We start from the raw sequence: 21,577 nt of genomic DNA, 5'->3' as shown, positions 1-21,577 counted from the left end.
ATGTTGAACAGGGTCTGCCGATCTATGGAATCATACGCTTTTTTGAAGTCAACAAAGGTGATTACTGTTTGTTTGGTTTTGCGAATCTGTAGTATGGTTTTTAGGTTTAGGATTTGTTCTGCGCAGGATCTCCCTTTTCGGAATCCAGCCTGATAATCTCCGATCAGGTGGTCTGTTTGTTTCTCTAATCTATTAAATAGAGCTTTAGAGAAGATTTTATATACGAGTGAGAGGAGAGAAATTCCTCTGTAGTTATTAATATCTGATTTGTCTCCTTTCTTGTGAAGTGGGTGAATCAATGCACATTTCCAATCCTCTGGAATTTCTTCAGAAAACCAAATGTCCTGTAAGATTTTTTGAATACTCTGGGCCAGTTTGTCACCACCAATTTTCAACATTTCAGCGATTATTCCATCTTCTCCTGGTGCTTTGTTGTCTTTTAAATCTTTGATTATTTGTTTGACTTCTTGTAATGTGGGGGGTTCTGAATCTGGATTAGGTGTTGGTTTTTCATAGGTGAATTGTTCCTTTGGAGATTCACAGTTTAAAAGGTCCATGAAATGGTTTACTAGGAGTTCACAATTTCCCTTATTACTTGTTTCTAAAGTCCCATCTGTACGTTTGAAACAGAGACTAGGTGCCTGGTAATTGGATAATTCTTCTCTGAATGTTCTGTAGAAGTTCCGTGTATTGTTTTTCTTGAAATCTTCTTCTATTTCTACCAGTCTGTTTTGATCATATTTTCGTTTTTCAGATCTGATGATTTTTGAGGTTTGTTTCTGTGTTTTGAAGAATTCATCACGATTTTGATCAGTTTTATGGGAACTCCAGTTTAGCCAGGACCTAATTCTGACTTCTATGGCCTTGTCACAGGTGTCATTCCACCACCTGTGTTTGCGTTTCCTTGGGGGATTGCTGATGTTTTGTGAAGCTTTCAAGAGTGTGTCCTTGAGTTCTAGCCAGTTTGAAGGAGCATCGTTGGAGATATTCGCAAGGAAATTGTCTGAGTTCTGTCTCAGAAATTCAGGGTCGATTCTTGGGTTTCTGATTGTTTTGGTTTTCTTCCTGTTGGGTTGAAACTTTACTTTAACAAGAGATAGGTGGTGGTCGGAGTCAATAATTCCCTTTTTGACTTTAACGTTCATAATTTCTTTTTGGTTTTTCTTGGAAATAGCCACATGGTCTAGTTGAAATTCTCCTAAATGCATGTTCGGGGATCTCCATGTCATTTTCTTTTGTGGAAGTGCCAGGAAATGAGTTGACATCAATTTTAGATCGAAATTCTCGCAGAAGCCAATTAAACGTTCTCCATTTTTATTGGTTCTTTTGTGAGCAGGGTAAAGTCCTACAGTGGTCCTAAATTTCTTCTCTTTGCCAATTTGTGCATTGAAGTCCCCCAGCAGAATTTTGACATGATGTTTTGGAACTTTGGCTGTAGTTTCTTCTAGTAATTCCCAGAAGTCATCTACCTTCTGTGGGTCTTTTTGATTGTAATTGTTTGTAGGTGCATGTGCATTGATTAGTGTACAAGCTTTGTTTCCTGATTTGATTGTCATTAGCGAAATTCTTTCAGAAGGAGATGCAAAGTATAATACCGAATTTGTGATATTTTCTCTCACTGCAAAACCAGTGCCAAATTGTAATATTTTGTTAGGGAGGAGGGTAGCTGGTTTACCTTTATAAATTCTATAGTTTCCTGATTCAAAATGATTTTCGTCACTGTACCTAGTTTCTTGGAGTGCCAGAATTTGGATGTTGAGTTGGTCTAATGTGTCTGTTAAGTGCTTCAACTTTCCAATTTTGCGAAGCGTGTTGATGTTTAAAGTGCCAATAAAATGTTTTTCCTTTGGGCGAAGAGATTTGGGAAGCTCCGATACATTCCCGCATGATGTTCTCGGTCCCCCAGAATCCGATGACCGAGAAAACCTAGTATGAATACTAGGGCCTGGGGTAGTAGTATCATTAACTGACGTTGCCATCATGCTAGTAAGTTGAAGATAATGGGGAGATTGATCTTTGTCAATCTCATAGTTACAACTAAGGTATTGAGCCTCAGAGGTTGCCTCAAGATGTTTTCTGGCTGTGCCTGTTTTTGGTCCGCGAGAGGTATTTTATTTCCCTCAAGCCCTCCGGACAAGTCCGGCGAGCCCCCCGATCCGCCACCTGGGACGCGCCCGATAGGGGAACAGGCAAAACCCCCACGGGATTATTATTATTATTATTATTATTATTATTATTATTATTATTATTATTATTATTATTATTATTATTATTATTATTATTATTATTATTATTATTATTATTATTATTTTATCATCTTGTGTGTTCTTATTCATGTTCCTATCTTTCTAAATATATGATTCTATATGCTGTGTGTGTGTTTTACATCGTCTGTCTGAGACATTGGGTGAATGGTGCCATATCTGAACAGCAATTTGGCTGTGTGATGATTTGGGTAAGCGGAAGATCTGTTCTTGATTTGTGCTGCACAAGCTGACGGTTGAGTAAAAAGCAAAAAATGGAAGCTTCTGGAGATTTCATTACCGTGTGTGTAACCAGGATCCGTCCTTTCTATGAATCGTCATCATGGGGGACGAGTGCTGGTGTTACTAGTTTGATCCGGAATTCAAGCGCCAAATAGATGAAATGGTGTTCACGACTTCCCTGTGAACAAAAAGGAGTTGGCTGTAAAAGACCAAGGTCAAAGCACCGTTAATTGCTGTTGTGACAGCTGTTCAGCAATCGATTCCTAAAGAGGCCTTCCAGAAGCTGTATGAACGTTGCCAAATGTGTGTTGTAGTGGATGACAGTTATTTTAAAGGGAATTTGTTTGTTTTCTAATAGCATTAATCAGACATTTTGGGCAGATTGCATATAACTAGAGAGTTCCTCTAATACATAACATGGTCTCATTTTAGCGACATCCATGTGTTTTGCTGAGAAGCAAGCCTACACGCAGGAGGTGCTGGCGGTAGTGATGCAGCACCTCATGGAACTGAACCCCCTGCCTACGTTACTCATGAGGACAGTCATACAATCTCTCTCCTTCTATCCTCGTCTAATCGGCTTTGTCATGAACATACTGCAGAGGCTCATCTTGAAACAGGCAAGTATCTAGTGACTTTTAAACAGTTTCCATATGCGTTGAAAGTCAGGGGAGATTTTTTAATTTAGCATGAAGTCAGTGGAGATGAAAAATATTAAATTGAAAATTATGTATAGTATTTCATTTTCACCTATTAAAGTTGGATGAGCACACCAGTGGTAGTCAGTTGAGGGGTCTGGTAAGGTTGGCATTTTCAGATGTTTCACTGAAGAAATTAACTTAACATTCAGGGTATCATTGTAAATAATAATTTAAATAGACATGATACTGTATAGGCTTTTGGGCTTATGTTGTGTCAAGAAAATAAGGTGAAATTCTTAACATTTTGCAGAGAAACTATGCTCTGCGTCCTCAGAAGAAACACACAGGATATGTGAAGGCTTTCTCATGGACAGTCGAGTTTTTCTGCGAAACGTTAAGAATTTCACCTTATTTTCATGTTTATAAGTACGGGCCGTGAAAGCATTAATGGCAACAATAATTTAAATGATGATGTTGTTTTTGTTATTATTGTTGTTGTTGTTATTATTATTATTATTATTATTATTATTATTATTATTATGATAAATAGTAAGATAATTTTAGCCCCATGGCATTGCCTCATTACACTAGCGAACAGTTTTCTGTTGTATGCGATTTTTTATCGGATCCTATGTATTTCTGCATTGCTGTTAACAAATCTGATATTAGTTTTCTTATGCATGGTCTAGTATTCTTTCTACTGTACTACAGTGGTCGCGGTCAGATGTGTATCTGAGTCTAACATCTCACTTTATCCATAAGTGCCCACGCTCTAAATTCCTCTTCTGCTTTGAATCATCCTTAGCAAGTTTATGGCGTCTTTTTCATAGGTTCTTAACGTCCCAAAACCGCATTGAATAGAAATAAATACTTGAAAGTTTTAACGTTTCCTTATGCTAAATGAGGGTTTTGCCCTAATGTGAAATACGTTAAATCAAAGATAAATTAGTATTGCACTTATGGAATGATTTTTGGGACTTGGAATTTCTTCTACTCGTCGTCATAAGACCTCTCTGTGTCATTGTGACGTAAAACAAATTAAAAAAATAAATAAAAATTTTTTTCTATTAAATGCAGGTTTACTCTAAATTGAAGTCACGCAAAATTGGGGTTATACTGTATATACTAACCTATAGCACTTAGTTCAATCCATCCCTTGAAAGGCCGGCTCTACTTCAGATTGAGGTCGGCATATTGAAATTGAGCAATAACAAGTGTTTATATAAATGCAATGAAAATTTTTTCCCATTGTTATGCAAATAAACTTGTGTAAGGCATTTTCATCACAACTTTTTAAAACCAAAATTACATACAAGGCCCGTTTATTTATTATTGTCAACTATGAATTACAAATGATGCAAAAGAGATGCTGCTATGATAAATTTTCAGTCCCCCAGTATTGTGTAGAACCTGTGTGGAAGCCTGTAGCAGTGACCATTCTCTGAATGATTTTAATGGAGCGGTGTGTCACCTCTAGAACTTCGGGAACAGTTTGGAAGTGGATGCCATCTTTAATCTGTGGTATGAAATGAAAATCGCAGGAAGTATGGGAGACAGAACATCTTCGATACCAACAGTTTGACAGGTCTCTCACAGATGCTGTCATTGAAGGCTTTGACCCTGTGTGCTATGGTTCTGTAAGGCAACGCTTCTCAACACTGTCATGCTGTATGACCATCTACGTGTTCAGTTTTAATCCTGCTCCACTGTTGCTGTTTCAAGAAGATCTTGGATAATAACTGTCTGGCTTATCTCTCTCTCTCTCTCTCTCTCACTACAGCGCACGTAGGGATCATGGGATGAATCAGTCCATGTACTGTGAGGTAGTTTGGGTACCACTATACTGTGTGCATACACGAGAAACACTGGTTCTGTTTCCTGGTGTGCATACAACAGAGTTACTACTAAGAAAGAAACAGCCCTTATATAACCCATCATACACATCCAGATTGCTTGACGGAGAACCTTTGAGTGAGAAAAGTAGTTTTTGAAAATTGTATATAAACTTTATAGTTAAGCTACCGAAGTTAAGAACATTATGTTATAAATCCATAGCTACATTCTCCAGTTTGTGTGTATCAGTTCATCACGTGCTTTGTTGTTGCCAGGCTGAGTGTTTGACGGTCGAGGCGCTGGTCTTCTGACCCCAGCATGTCAGGTTTGATCACGGCTCAGTCCGGTGATATTAGAAGCTGCTCAGATACGTTGGCCTCATGTCAGTAGATTTACTGACACGTGAAAGGAAATCCTGCGGGACAAAATTTTGGCATTTGGCTTCTCCGAAAATGGTCATGAGTAGTTAGTGGGGTGTATAAAAAGGAAAAAAAACAAAAATGGGGGCAATAACATTATTATTCATTGCTTTTGCAGGTGTGGAAGCAGAAGAAAGTGTGGGAAGGTTTTATCAAATGCTGCCAGCGCACCAAGCCCCAGAGCTTCCAGGTCTTGTTACAGCTTCCTCCAGCACAACTCAGCGATGTGTTTGAAAACTCTCCTGACCTGAGACAGCCTCTCCTTAGCCATGTGATGGCATTTACAGAGAATCAGGTAATATTACTAGGCCTCTGTCATCTAGTATCAGGAAGGGTACAAAATGTTTACATATAATAATACTTTATTGATGGCTTAACACCATGTTACGTTAGAAGGTATAAGAGAGAAATTGGTATTGTAATAACATAACAATTGAAATTGTTAGTACAGCACATCAAACCAGCTAAGTTCACAGTATGTTTTCTAACATTTTTCATAAATAAAGGAATATGAACAGTCAAACTGTGGAAAACATAATTGGTTCTGTGCAAGTTCCTTTCAAGAGATTGATTGAATCTTATGCATCTAGAAGGATCACAAATGTTGACTTTTTCCAGTAAATCAGTGCACTTTATTTTTTAGCTAAGCTAGGCTAATATCAAAGTGTTCACATCTTTCTTGAAGAGATTGTAAGTTCAAAGTTTTTGTATTTTTTAATATTCTGTGGAGTCATATGAGATACTAATTCTGTAAGAATACAGACGTAAAAATTTATATTGGTCGGACACTATCCAAGAAATGGAAATGTAGAAGAATGGTTGCTACCAGTGTAGTTAATGGAAAGGAACAATCAAGTGACAACAAAGATAGAAATACATAATAAAATACACATCGGTGTGGGAAGAGGAAGAAACAGAATGAAAACACAGAAGGACAAGGACAGTCTTCAGATAGACAGGCTCTCTCCCCGTCAAATCCAGTTCTTCTACATCCATTGCTTCTTAGTCCCCTACAAGCTCGCTTCTGTTCTTCAGCTTCATCAGGAGGGCGGACTTCAACACTCGATGAGGGGCACCTTGACAGATCTGCGGTCTTGGATGTGGGAAGAGTAGGATAAGAAGAAAGCAGATAAAGAAAGGAAAAATAGATAATTGTGTCATGTTTATCCTATTCTGCGTTCCTATCTTTCTATATACTATATGTGACTTGATTCATCATTTGTTTGTTTCTTTACTTATAGCAACAGCTGTGCGGATTGTGGTATTTTCAACTTAGTTTAGGACGTAACCTTCCTGTACTCTGGTGTTATGTACAGCCATGACATATATAGATTTTCACTTAATTTAATGGGTTGTATTATATACTGTAATTTCGTAATGTTTTCTCTCATGTGTCTTCAGAGAGCACACATACCTCAGTCCATCATGGATGTGTTACTAGGGAACCAGAGACCATTGCCTGAAGAGTATGATGTTGATATGGATCAGGTCAGTATCAGCTATCGTACCTGCTGTTCACTTTGTGTTGAGTCTAGTAAATGTCCCATGGTGGTAATATTCCATCTCTTTCTAGCATTCACCGGTGGAGCTGACCATTGATATTAAGGAAGAACCTGAAGTAGAGCCGGCCCCTCCAGGGATGGATTGAACCAAGTGCCATTGGTTAGTATATATACAGTAGAACGCCTATTTAGAATTTTTACATGACCGGGCGAGTTGGCCGTGCGCGTAGAGGCGCGCGGCTGTGAGCTTGCATCTGGGAGATAGTAGGTTCGAATCCCACTATCGGCAGCCCTGAAGATGGTTTTCCGTGGTTTCCCATTTTCACACCAGGAAAATGCTGGGGCTGTACCTTAATTAAGGCCACGGCCGCTTCCTTCCAACTCCTAGGCCTTTCCTATCCCATCGTCGCCATAAGACCTATCTGTGTCGGTGCGACGTAAAGCCCCTAGCAAAAAAAAAAAAAAAATAATAATTTTTTACATGGACCTGATTTTTTAACCTTAAATGGGGGTGTACCTTAAATTGAGGTTTCAGTAGAAACACCTTTTCCAGAAATCTTTGCCTGTATTAACATAAATTGTACCATCACGCATTATTTACACAGTGACAGCAATAAAACAAGGAGATACAGTAGAACCTAAATAATTCAAAATCGGTTAAGTCAAAACCCCACCTAATTCACAGCAGCTCTCGTTCCCGGAAACATGAGGTACGGTTTTGCATGTTATTTAAATTGTTCAATTCAAAATACGGATCATTCGTAATTCGTAGAACAATGTTGGTCCCATTACTGAAATTCACACTTTTAATTCAAAACTGCCTTTACATTTTGAAAAAAAAAAATTAGTATTTTACAGAATAATTTAAATTCAAAATTTATCCGCGTCATGGTAGAACGCATCTTCTGGAACGTGTAGGGGTAGCTTTCCACACTTTCACTCACTTCAGTGCGTCTACAGTGTGCTTCATATTTGCCGAGTTCGAGTAAAATCATAATTCTTTTGTATTCAGCGTTTTAAGGAACGCCACAATATCAGGTAGCAGTAGTGTGCAGAGAAGCAGAATCTGCGAACACTGGCGATGCCGACAGTTGGCGAAAAAGCGTAGCTTATATGATCAATTCGTAGGTACCGAACAATATTGTCAGTGCTGATGAAACTGCATTGCTTTTTTTTAATGCCGAGCTCAAACGGACTTATGGTTTTAAAGGAGAGAAGTGCCAGCCGGGAAATCGTACAAGGGTGGGGGTCATTGTACTGTGTTGCAATGCACACAAAAGCGAGAGACTTCCTCCCCTCTTCATAGGAAAGTTTGATAAGCCACAATGTTTTAAGGGCGTCGGACACTTTCTGTGCAAGTACAAGGCATCTAAAAAATGCAAACAGTACAGTAATAAAAAGAAATAAAGCATTTGTACTGGGGAACCAACATCTTTTATCCTCATCTTTGAATCGTGTGTGTTTTATTTTTCCTTTCGTTGCATGAGGTTATGTTTGCCAGTGATTTATCCGAATAATATAAATGCCCCTTGTTGGATACATTTTGGAAATAGCATTTTTCCATGGCATTTGAAAGGTTTAAACTATGAATCAAGATGATGCATTACCGAGCTCGATAGCTGCAGGCACTTAAGTGCGGCTAGTATCCAGTATTCGGGAGATAGTGGGTTTGAACCCCATTGTCGGCAGCCCTGAAGATAGTTTTCCGTGGTTTCCCATTTTCACACCAGGCAAATGCTGGGGCTGTACCTTAATTAAGGCCATGGCTGCTTCCTTCTCAGTCCTAGCCCTTTCCTGTCCCATCGTCGCCATAAGACCTATCTGTGTCAGTGTGACGTAAAGCCAATAGCAAAAAAAGAAAAAAAGGATGTTGCATTAATGGATCTTAGAATACTTTGAGACACGGGAACGGTTGACATTTCTGGCGTTTTTTTTTAAATAACGTAATTTGAAGTCCAATTTTTGTGTCCCAGCGACTTTGAATTAATGAGGTTTTACTGTATCTACCCTAGACATTGTTCTGTAGTTACAACTTTGTGCTGAAGGTTACTCTTTTGTTAAACTGCCCTTGCTATCCAAGCAAGAGACTTGCATTGCACCATAACTAGCTTTGGCTCGATTGTTCTTTGAAAATAAATAAATTGAATTAAATAATTAATGCATGTGTGCTTGGGTACAGCCTAACAAATTGTTCCTTTGCACTGTCATCAGATTAACAGACCTATGTTATTTGCAGAACCCAACTGAATAATTGCAAGGCACATACACAAGAAAATACGGTTGCTAGGTGATGGATCGTTATCTCGTATATAGGTACATTTTCACTGTACACTGTGTTTGACCGAGATGAAATTACTGATGTTCACTATCTAACCTTACCTCTGATGGTCGCATATAATAATCACATAATAAAGTACACTTTCGGAGGACCACTTAAATGTTATTAAGAAAATACCGTTTGTAAAAAATAAAGTGCACACAAGTCTCTGATTTATTCAGCAATACGTGAACTAAAACACACCAGTACTGTATGTACTGCCTGTACATATACAATTATACATTCACACATATGAGGTATGCACTGACACTAAAAAAACACTAGAAATATTATAAATTATAATATTATTATATTATATATTATAATATTATAAATGTTAGCACTGTTGTGCAAATACATTATTTTATGAGACTGTTGCCTCCACATATTACTTGCAGCATGTCTGTCGCGCTTCACTCTTCGTCCCTAGTCAGTCACGCCAGAAAACAGTCCCAGAAGCAAAGTGCTGCCCTCTATACACAGCTTCAACAAATATAAATGAAATACTACAATATTGTTAAGTTAAAACAAATAAATGATATAATTACTTAAATATAATTATTAATGCAATATGTGCAGTAACACACTGTTATGCCTTTTAGCATTCAGTCTGCAAGCCTCTGCGAAATAACTACCGTATTTCCCGGCATAATCGTCGCACTTTTTATACCAAAATTTTCGAAAAAATAGGGTGTGACCATTATACGAAGAATTTTTAATACCAGTATTTGTATTACTCAAAAAATGTATTTATAACTAAATTTTATTTGATACAAATTTAAGATGCCCGTAATACTCGCGTTTATACATCAAAATAATTAAAATAGTCTAAAACAAAATTCATAATTATTCGCAACAATTCGGCGAATGTTTTTCCAACCTGAAAATAAAAATGAATGTATTAGGTTAATTGTCATTAATTTGAGTATTAAAGTTAAAATATTACACTTGCAAAAAATTATCGCTTTGTTGTGAAATACGGACTTACCGGTACACAATTTATTCCAAATCTTCTGTGTCGCTATCGCAGGTTTTTGTTTCTGATGCGCCGTCCTCGCCGCTGTTAATACCAGTATCAGATTCTTCGTCTCTCTGCCACACTGTGTCATCTTTGGATCCGTCTAGTGCATTCGAAATCCCAGTCCTTTTGAAGCTCTTGGAGACTAGTTCAGGTGGTATAAGATCCCAACTCTTCATCACCCACGAGCATAACAAGTCCAAGGGTGGACGCCTGATATTTCCAGTGGGCGTCAATTGCTGATCGTCGCTCATCATCTACCAGTTGTAAAATCGACGTAAGTGGTCTTTAAAGGGTTTATCAAAACATACGTCTAGTGGCTGCAAAGCAGATGTTAGGCCACCAGGAATGACTATCTGACGTGTCTTATATTTACTGAAAAGTTGCTTCACTTCGTTCACGAGCTGACCTCGGAAACTATCTAAAACAAGCAGAGCTGGTTGTTTTAGTAGTGCACCGGGTCTTCTATCCCACACAGTTTTAACCCATTCCAGCATGAGTTCTTCGTCGATCCATCCCTTTGGTTGCACTCATACATGAATTCCATGGGGAAACGGTATATTCTTAGGCATTGTTTTCCTCTTGAAAATGGTGTAAGGCGGCAACTTTCTTCTGTGAGCTGTAATGGCTAGCATTGCCGTGCATCGCAACTTCTCACTACCGCTGGTTTTCATTAATACACTCCGTGATCCTTTTAGCGCAATAGATTGGAGTCTGATCGGCATTACCGATTTGAGAAAGCAAGTACGAAGTTTCCTTGCACAAACGTATGACAAATCTTTGTAAATTTACAATCTTGTCCGTGTAATCAGCAGGCAACTTTTGGCTTAGTGTTGTTCTCCTTCGCACTGACAGATTGTGTCGTCGCATGGCTTGCCTTAAACTGAGTTATGTTGTGTTTGCGCGCTACCTCCCGTCCCTTAATTTGTAACATTTCATATGCTACACTGCAGCCATTGCTACATATTTCATTGACGTACATAAACACTCCTTCGTCAATTATAGAAAACTTCCCTGTTTTAGGACCTCTAAACGTGCGTCTAGGAGGGTTTGTGCTTTTTAGCTTGTTTTTTAATTTCCGCCAGTCACGCACCAACTTTTCACTCACTGAAAATTTTCTTTCTGCAGCTCTGTTCCCGTGCTGTTCAGCGAAGGCAATTACGCTTAGCTTGAACCCCGCAGAATAGTTTCTATATTTTCCCATAATCGCTTATAAATGTTTCACACGTTAATGTTTTGCAACATAGATGACTTTCCGTAATTGTTCACTATTAAAACAAATTATTTTTACAAACACCCCAAACACAAATTAAAAACTTAAATTCTCACGCACACAAGTCTACAGTAATCACGTCAGTCACAAACAAATAAATGCATCTGTGATCTGTCCATTCCAGAGCAGCCAATCCTTTTAGGTAACAAGGAAGCATGCAGCAATTTGTTATCAGTTGAGCTCGTTGGTTGCGACACACTAGTGCGCATGCGCAACGCTCGCAAACTGGAGCACGGACGTCTTCATACATCGCTCTAGCTAGTGCGGTGTAGATCTACTGTAGTTGATCGTGTTCCGAGATGTCAGTAACAAACATTCATTTTTTCAATTTCTTTTAAACATACGGTAATTAGGTTAATATTTCTTCCCGTTAATGATGATTTTACATTACATTACTGACGAGTTTATAAAATAAAACTTTAATACCATTGGATAATAATTATCTTGACTGCTTGGGTAAAAGTTTTCATCCCATGCCCGGACACTTATGACGTAGTAGTAAGATAAGAGTCTAGCGATGACAACCGAGACATCGTAAATAATTCGGCTGACCGTGAGCTGAATAATTCCGTGGAATTCTGTGTTATCGTCTTGGATTTCACTTCGTGCGCAATAACGCAAGAGCTGGCCCCGTGGTGTAGGGGTAGCGTGCCTGCCTCCTACACGGAGGCCCCGGGTTCAATTCACGGCTGGGTCAGGGAATTTTACCTGTATCTGGTTCGAGGTCTACTCAACCTACGTGATTACAATGGAGGAGCTATCTGACGGTGAGATGGCGGCCCTGGTGTAGAGAGCCAAGAATAACAGCCATGAGGATTCGTCGTGCTGACCACACGACACCTCGTAATCTGCAGGCCTTCGGGCAGAGCAGCGGTCGCTTGCTAGGCCAAGGTCATTCGCGACTGTTGTGCCGGGGTGCGGGTGGTTGTAATGCAGAATTCTATCAGACCTCTTGTCTACTAGAAGACAAGTGTGTGTGTTGGTACCGGTCTTTCCTGGCGACGTTGCTGATAAGCGATAACTTACAGCCTTACGTATTTCAAATGAGAACTCATAATATGTAGGTGGTGAATAAATTGTACACTGTCTCGCGACCACGTTGTCAAACTGCCGATAGCCTACCGGTAAGCCATGCGTCGTACCGGTATTATTTATTTATACGTTGTGCAACATCTTGCAAATGTGACTGTGTTGCCAAATTGCCCATAAACCATACACGTATTTAAATTGCGCATTCATGTGCAACTTACATTGCAGTTCCATTTACCTTTTAACCAGATTGGTGAACAAAATTTGGACGTGCGACGATTATGCGATTAAATGTTTAAAATCCAATTTTTTTATTGAAAATAAAGGATGCAACGATTACGCGGTGGCGATGATTATGCCGGGAAATACGGTAAGTGCTTCTGTATTCCTCTATTTATAACAAGCTCTGTAGCTTCTTTGAACTGCACACCTCTTAAAATTTTGTCTCCCTCTATGTCTCTTATTTGGTTAAGAAATAGTTTTCAATGTTATTTAGGAAGATGTTCGTGCTATTATTCTTGATAATGGTGAGTCCATGATTAACCCTTCCTTTTGACAGTAGATTTTTGTCAGGGAATGCAAATACGACAATATGGGCTTTATAATGAAATTTATTTTATGCAACGGTGAATGCATAACTGCTTTGGTTTAAGGTTGTCTTATAAGGTTGTACATGATTTTTCATAAAAGTTGCGAAGGATACCAAACTTGCAAAAAAAAAAAAAAAAAAAAAAAACCACACACATTAAAATCAGTATGAAACAGCAATCATTTGTTTGAAAAAATTTGCAGATGTTTTCCAAACAGCGGCCTACTCATTAGCACTGTATAATTCGAATATCTGAACGCACATATTCAGTTTCATTCCTAAAAACTGTAATAGCATCACTCCAGAGACTTGTGGCAGACGTTTCCATTTTCTTATTTCAAGTGGTGTCACCTAATCTAGGTTTACCACACACGTATTATGAAAATATATTACAAGCTTCCTGTAGAGTAATGATAACCCTTTCACTATACATTTATTATTCACACACTTTTTAGTGATAGATTTTTGTTCAGGGCTGAGGACTTGGTTCCGCTAATACTGCCAACTGAATGGAAATGAAATCTGAATTGAATCGATAATATGATCGTTGATATGAATTTTTTAAACCTTTATTATCTTAAACCAACAACTGCGTCACACACACATTATATAACATTACTTGATGTGAATCTTGTTCCTAGCTTGAATTCTATAGTTTGGCTTTGCTGTGTAAACAATATTAGTAGTAGTACGTAAAGTGTACGTCAGATGTCACACAGCGATGCATAAGCGTTTCATATAGAGCATTCCAACCTTAAATTGCAGTACAGCGAAGATGGAGTGCGCTGTTGCAAAATTGACGTGTGAAGATCATGCTCGAGTGTGACTCAAACAGGGCATCACAGTTCCACATTTTTCGTTTGTAATTTTGTAATTTTAAGTTCATTCATTCATTCATTCATTCATTCATTCATTCATTCATTCATAAATTCATATTTGTAGGATGGTAAAATAAATATAATGTACCTTAATCACTGGTGTTGCTCTCAGACATTGGACGTACAGTTATCATTTCTCCAAGGCCAGATGTTCCCGCTTTGGATGAACCGGGTTCGGGAGATGAAATTGAGGATGATCCGGATGATGAAGAAAGTCTCATTAAAAACTGTTCATCATCGACATCGTCCTGATTCGTCTGCTTTCCACCAATCTCTTTCATTTTTCTTTACTTTGTTCACGTAATTTGCCCAATTGTCCACCGTAATGTTCTAATACGCAGCGGTTATTAAATTTTCCATATCATTTTTCTTGAATGATACGTTATGATACCGGATGTAGTTTTTCACCTGGAACCACACCATATCAATAGGGTTTAACTCGCCGTGGTAAGGCGGGAGACATAGAATCTGTCGACCTGTCGCTTTTGCCTTCATCTATTCTCTGCTTATCATACAGAGCCCTATGCTGAGAAGCCATGTGCAACAATTTTCGCTTGATCATCTCGTCCTCAAAAGATATTTGTTTTTTACGTGACCACTGTACGATGTCATTTTTCGCCAAGAAGCCACTGGCAAAGGTTGCAACTTATGGGAATGATAAGTGGCATTATCCAGCTCGATCACGGCACCTTCGGGAGTGTTCAGCATCAGTTGTTCTGAAAAACCACTTCTCATAAATTTCACCAGTCATTTCCTCGTGGGCATCCGCCGTGTTTTTATGGCATAAAAATATAAGTTCAGCATTTGGAACAAAACCATGTTCATTACCCGCGTGGACTAAGGCGAATTGCGGTCCTCGGCTTTTCGATGGCCTAAGTCCCAAACTCACCCCTTCAGCGGCGGCCTGCCGTGCACTTTTCACTGTTGTTTCCTTCCATTCTTTTGTCACTGTCTGCCCACTATTTACCCATGATTCATCTGTGTAAATTATAGCTCTATTTTGTGTCCTCAAACGTTTTATCTCCCTGAGATATCTGTGCCTCCAATTAATAATTTCATCGGTTTCAATGAAAGCTGCTTTATTACCCCATCTTAAATAACGGAAGCCTATATCATGTAAGAAGCGATACAACGTAGTTTTGGAAAATCATGGCAAAGAATCTTCTCCATTTACCCGACTCAAAATCACGGTCAATGTCGGTGGTATGTTAGCAAATAAAAGAGAGTGAACCACCCGACGCACTCCACTATGCACAATTTCATCATATTTAATTTTCCTTGCATTTTTCTGCCGTCCTCTTTTTTTTTTTTCTTTTTTTTTTTTGCGGGAGTTTGCAAAGGACCATGTGTGTGTTCCTTCCTTATAGCATAGATTGTTCTTTCGGAACAACCTTTAGCTTTAGCTGTTTCACTGACTGCGCTACTCACATTCATAGTCTTTAAAAAATTAACCAGGACATTCATTATAATATTGCGTTCTTTTCCCCTGAGTTTACCTACAGAACGTTTCTTTTTAATTTGACGATCCATTGTACATCCTTCTGTACTTTTTCTTTGAACTAAGAACCCCCGCATGAGCACGAACTGACAACTACACAGACTACACAAACACAACAAACACAGTCCACTTGTCCTCAAGAACTATACATTTATCACTGATCTTTATTTAATCAATCTTATAATACTGATTAAATGAACACCACTGCACACGGCTGTCAGTATATTTAAAAGCTCACTGTTTGGAAGATCCCTGCTGGCCAGCCAGCCAGCTGTCACTCGTGAAACGTAAACAGACAAGACGTTCTCCCTGTCATAAATTAAGAGATAACGAGATAAGGACTTGAGGTATGATTTAAAAATAACTTCCATATCCTAAGACCGTTTGCTTCGCTTTAACCACGCCATGATCCTTCTGCACTTTTTCTTCAAAATTAGATCCCCACGCACGAGCACGAACTCATGAACCACATAAACGAAATACACTTTCCCTCAAGAATTGTACATATGTCACTGATATGTATTTAATCCCTATTATACATACTACTGACAAAATGAGCACTGCACTGCATGTGACTGTCTGGAAATGTTAAAAGCACATGTTTGGGAGATCACTACCTGTACTTCAGCCAGCCGAGTCACGCGCGAAACCAAAATTCAAGGAGATATTCTTCCTGTCACAACTTAGGAACTAAGCAAGATAAGAACTTCGAGATTGTTTTAAAAATAACTTCCGTATCTGAAGTCCATTTGCCTCGCTTTGAACCCCCATGCAAATTCAGTACGAAAGACGCTGGCCAGCGACTGACTTTTTCGTGCCTGCACATAAAAATCCCTGAACATGACTGAAAATAAACTCATATACTGCATTTTGTTATCATTTAAATTTAAAAATAAACTTATCTACATCGAGCTGAAATGTTTCTTTACCAGCAGTGAAAAAATGAGGAAAATAATGAATATAAAAGAGGAGTTATGACATGATAAGTTCTATGCAATGAAGATTTTGCATTTGACAAAACTTTCCATTATATTACCATTTTCACACTAAATTATAGTTTTACATTTTATTTTTTTGTTAATGGCATCAAATGCGCCTGAAATTCTGTACATAACACAATATTCACCCATTTTAACCGATAACGTTCTGATTTACGGATATTTGGCAAACCCGCTGCATTAGAGTAGGACAACGCTACCCGCAAAACATGGGAGAAGGAAAGAGACGGAATTATCCCATTACTGCTGTCCTGCATTTTTAGGTTGGAACGCTCTTTAGTTCGTGTTTCAAAAGTTGCCAATACGAATCTCGAAGATAACTGAGGTCAGCCGATTCAGCACCAGGGTGTCCTTCTATCACTAAAAAGTGTGCGAGTAATACATGCAAAGGGCCTTTCTGAAATTTAACCAGATGTGAAAGTACATAACCTAATCTCTAAAATTAGTTATGCTCACCATTGTATCTTGAAAAAGAGAATCATCACATTCAGTACATAGTATTAAGCAATCATTTACTTCAGCCTCTATTTGTAAGGAGTTAACAACTGCTTTCAGTGCACTTATTGCAAAAATGTGTTCTCCCAATATTTGTTTACACCAGTCGTAGTTGTAGGGAGAGCTTGCTCACTTGTGCACGAGGAATCGATACGGAAGATGATCAATGGAGACTGGAGTAGAGATAACAGAAAACTAACACGCCCGAGTTTGCCCGTAATAACGAATGAATCAGTAAAGAGGGTTCTCCTTGTAACTGAAAGATATTACACAGATGATGATCAATGGAGACTGGAGTAGAGATAACAGAAAACTAACACGCCCGAGTTTGCCCGTAATAACGAATGAATCAGTAAAGAGGGTTCTCCTTGTAACTGAAAGATATTGCACAGATTAATATAGGAATTTTCGAAGGGCATAATAATATTTTCATTAAAACGGCGTTCACCGAGCTCGATAGCTGCAGTCGCTTAAGTGCAACCAGTATCCAGTATTCGGGAGATAGTGGGTTCGAACCCCACTGTCGGCAGCCCTGAAGATGTTTTTTTCTGTGGATTCCCATTATCACACCAGGCAAATGCTGGGGCTGTACCTTAATTAAGGTCACTGCCACTTCCCACTCCTAGCCCTTTCCTGTGTCATTATCGCCATAAGACCTATCTGTGTCAGTGTGACGTAAAACAGCTTGTAAAAAAACGGGCTTGCTTCTGCTGTACTACAGTGGCCCAGTCGGAAGTGTGTATCTGGTCTAGCATCTCACTTTAGCTCTAAGTGCCCGCACTCTAAATTCCTCTTCTGCCTTCAGTCATTCTTAGCAAGCTTATGATGTCATTTTCATAGGTTCTTAATGTCCCATAACCATAATGAATAGAAATAAGTATTTGGGAACTTTAACATTTCCTTACGCTAAATGTGGGTTTTGCCCTATTGTGAATTACGTTAAATTGAATATAGTATTGTATTGCTCTTATGGAATAATTTTCGGGACTTAAAATTTCTACCGTTGAACAGGTTTATGCTAAATTGAGGTCAGCAAAATCGGAGTTATACTATAGTATTTATCCTACTTATCATTTTTACAAATGGAGGTACGTAACTCCCTTAGTACATTATTATTATTATATGTGCTTCAAAGGAGGGTTGTAGTGGTCTCTCAGTGGTGGAGAAGTGTCATTCCAGCTGATAATTTCTAAAGTAAATACAAAATTTTAATATTCCACCTTCTCAATACAAAAAAAAAAAAATACTAAAAAATACTAAAGAAGGTGGAATATTAAAATTTTGTATTTACTTTAAGCATAGTCTCAACTCAATACGGAACCTAACAATGAAGTTTATTACTTTGAATGATAATTTCTAGTCTAATTCAAACTAAATATACAAATATAGGTTATTTAAAAATAAAAAATAGACAGTTTTGACCAAAAATCCTTTGAGAAATACCTTTAACAATTTATAGGCCATCAGTGACTTTGGTAAATACAAGTCAGTCTGGTCAGCTGTTAAGAAGCAACCAAGATAACAACAACTGCTGCTTCTCTTCCCAATCTAATTTGCAAGTGAAGAACAGCAGTTGATCATCACTGTCTTTTGTTATAAGACGGAAAATAATCTGTCATGCAGTATTAATTGCATTGTTCAGAAAACTTCAAATATTTTTGCTTTTGCTTCTGCAGTTTATGCAGCTCAGTTTGGTGGTACAGTCCTAGGATTTTGCCGTAAGACGACAACATAACTTAAGATGTATTGTAACACCTAAAATGCAACAACAACAACAAAGTCCGCTGTTTACACCAGCCTGTCATTATTTTTATGTTTTTTAAATATTTACTGTTCCTTTCATAGCTCCCTATCTGTGGTATATATTTGTTTGTGTTGTTTTCTTTTAAATTTTCCTATTTTCTCTTTCAGCCGAGTACTTACTCATCTTTATCTGCAAGTTTTGCTTCAGACTGAAGGGAGGTGCCGCGGTGTACGCGCATGGACTGCTCCGAGATTTTGTATTTTAAATACAAAAAATTATAATTCCGTTCAAGGTTAGGTGTGGCTGAAAGGAGTTGAATGGACCAAGTCAATGAAATAATACGAAGATGATTTTTAATTCCTGTCTCTCTGTTGATTAAAAAATACACCGAAGAATAGGGTAATATTTCTTCTACTCGCTTCCTAACTTGTGTATCATGCCCTTGCTCCTCATCCAGACACTGACTGATGTAAACCAAAATGTAGATTTATTATGTTTTGCTTTAAACCCTAGTTGCATTACAGCCCAATTGACCTTTTCTGCAGGAGAGAAACAACTAAACAAGAAATACAAAATAATGTTAAAAGTATAAACACATAAAAGGAGATATTACAGTGGAAGCCCAGTATAATATGGTCTCATACTCAGTATGAGCCTTGGGGGCTTTGGCATTTCACGGAAGCAACCGGAAATTAATAGTCACCTGACTATATACTATGTTCACTTTTCTAAGATTCTTGCCAAAGATAAAGAGTTGTGCTCGCCAGCGAACAGAGCCCTTATTTTCCCTCTGTTGCCCACAGAGTGTACAGCATAGCAGTTTAGTTTGGCTTTGAGTTCATTACACGTGTCTTGATGTCGCAGAAAAGGAAAGTTTATTCACTTGGTGAAAAAACTCAAACGAATTGGTTGAACGAAAGAACGCTACGTCAAAGGCTTCCCAGAAGGAGCCGTTAGAGGGTGGATGAAGGAAGCAAGAACTTGCATGGACACAGTTGAAAGTGATTTGGGGTTGTAAAGTAAAATATTTAATCTGGGAAAAGATAGTGAACTAGATGAAAGTCTCTACAGGTACTGAGGAAAACAATGTGAAGTTGTACCATTGTCTCAGGACCAGTTGTGAGAGCTCAAGGCATGGTTTACATGGCAGCAATGACTTTAATGTATCAAATGGGTGGTTCAGTAGAAATCTCATCGTGGCAGGGCAGGGGAAGTGTGGTGATGTGACGGTGAATCTGCTGCACAACACTTACAAACCTTTTTTTTTTTAACTTATATCGACATTTAGCCTCTTCAGCTCCTTGGCTGAAAGGTCAGCCTAGTGGCCTTCACTTTATAGGACCCTGGGTTCGATTCCTGGCTGTGCTGGGAATTTGAACCCCCATTTGGTTAGGTTTCTTAGCTTGCAGATTGTGTATTTGTGATCAACCTATATTGGGCATGTACTGGATTATTATTATTATTATTATTATTATTATTATTATTATTATTATTATTATTATTATTATTATTATTATTATTATTATTCATGCAGGTCAAAGAGTAAGTTTCCCTATTGTATAATTTGAGAAGAAAGGAATGAAGCATAATGATGTAACTTCTGCTCTGTGTACTAATCCCACTGTTATGTAGAAAGTGAATAGAACTTTGCTGTAGTAACAATGCAAGAATGACTAAGGTTACTGAATTAAAGGTGAAAGGAGACGGACATAATGGAGTGAGGATTCGTCGCACTGGCCGTGCGTCACCTTGTACACTAAAGAGGTTTATCAAGAGAGCTTGTTTTGACCTTCTGAATTTTTTTTTTTTTTTTTTTTTTTTTGTTCTTGTTGAAGAAATAGTGGTTCTTTGAGACCTTGAAATCACATTATCATTTCACCTGCTATTGTATCAAGAACTTCACTGTACAGTTGCAAGTTTTTAAAATTATCTTCCTTTTGTTGGTTTTAGGAGTTTGAGCAGTCTCATTGCTGGTAAGCTTGCTATATAGCTGGTCAAAATCGGTGTGTTTCTGTAAGATGGGAAATTTTCATTTTCACATTATCCATGCAATACTTGATGTCTAAAGCCTTAGACTGAAGAATAATGAACAAGGTGTTTCCCAGTGCAAAAATATAACTGAAAACCTCCAACAGAAAAGGAAAATTGAGATCTGTCTGTGACGATGCATACGTTAAGCAGTCACGAAAGCTTCTGTCCCAGTTATCTGGGTCATCAACAATGTTGTCAAAAAAAACTGAGGAACTCTCTTTTGTTTTCATGTATTCACAGTCCTCTTTCCTGACTTCTGATTCATTGAGTGCATTTGCACGTTTTGTGTAATGTGAGAAAAACTGTAGAATACCCTTTAATGTCTTAACAAATATTTTACATTCTTTGATGAAGATCACAAGCTGGAGTGTAGCAATGAATTAAAACTGCTTTGCATTCTGTTTTCACAGGTGACTGAGAGTTCAGATGATCGGAAAAGTCACAGCGTAAGTTCCCAAATATTTAAAAAAACATGATTACTCAAACCAGCTGCAGAACGATTGCTACTAAACCCCCCAAAATATTTCCTGAAATTCAACTGTTTTTCACGTATCAAAAAACGGTGGAAAGGTGTAACAGGCTTCCAGTGCCAGCACTTTCATCTAGCATTATGGTAACAAATGGTGCATCTTCTATATCCCTCTCGATTCCATCAAGAATTACATCTGCAGGTTCTCAGTTATTTCATTTTGAATTTTGTTTGATGTGCCCTTGAATGAAGGAGCTCTTTAGTTGGGTGTACACTTTACTATTGTGTTTTGAAAGAGTCTGCAAGAAGACTTAGTTACCACTATTAACCCTTTCCGCTCGTGTGTCAACCTGAGGT

General features: G+C 38.2%; 1 protein-coding gene across 2 annotated transcripts in view; it reads left to right on the top strand.

The window, feature by feature from the left end:
- The window catches only part of Sym (symplekin), a 91,531-nt gene extending 72,419 nt beyond the window's left edge, over nt 1-19,112 (top strand). For both annotated transcript variants that reach the window (XM_068229575.1, XM_067155734.2), the window contains 5 exons: nt 2,919-3,106; nt 5,498-5,674; nt 6,781-6,867; nt 6,953-7,041; nt 18,888-19,112. In XM_068229575.1, coding sequence (XP_068085676.1) covers nt 2,919-3,106; nt 5,498-5,674; nt 6,781-6,867; nt 6,953-7,027 — 527 coding nt within the window. In that variant the 3' untranslated portion in view covers nt 7,028-7,041; nt 18,888-19,112. The remainder of the gene's footprint in view (nt 1-2,918; nt 3,107-5,497; nt 5,675-6,780; nt 6,868-6,952; nt 7,042-18,887) is intronic.
- The last annotated feature ends 2,465 nt before the right edge of the window (nt 19,113-21,577 follow it).

Source organism: Anabrus simplex, chromosome 11, assembly GCF_040414725.1.
Source record: "Anabrus simplex isolate iqAnaSimp1 chromosome 11, ASM4041472v1, whole genome shotgun sequence".
Classification (NCBI taxonomy): domain Eukaryota; kingdom Metazoa; phylum Arthropoda; class Insecta; order Orthoptera; family Tettigoniidae; genus Anabrus; species Anabrus simplex.
Note: the sequence above shows the minus strand (reverse complement) of the source record. Positions and strands in the feature narration are given on the sequence as shown.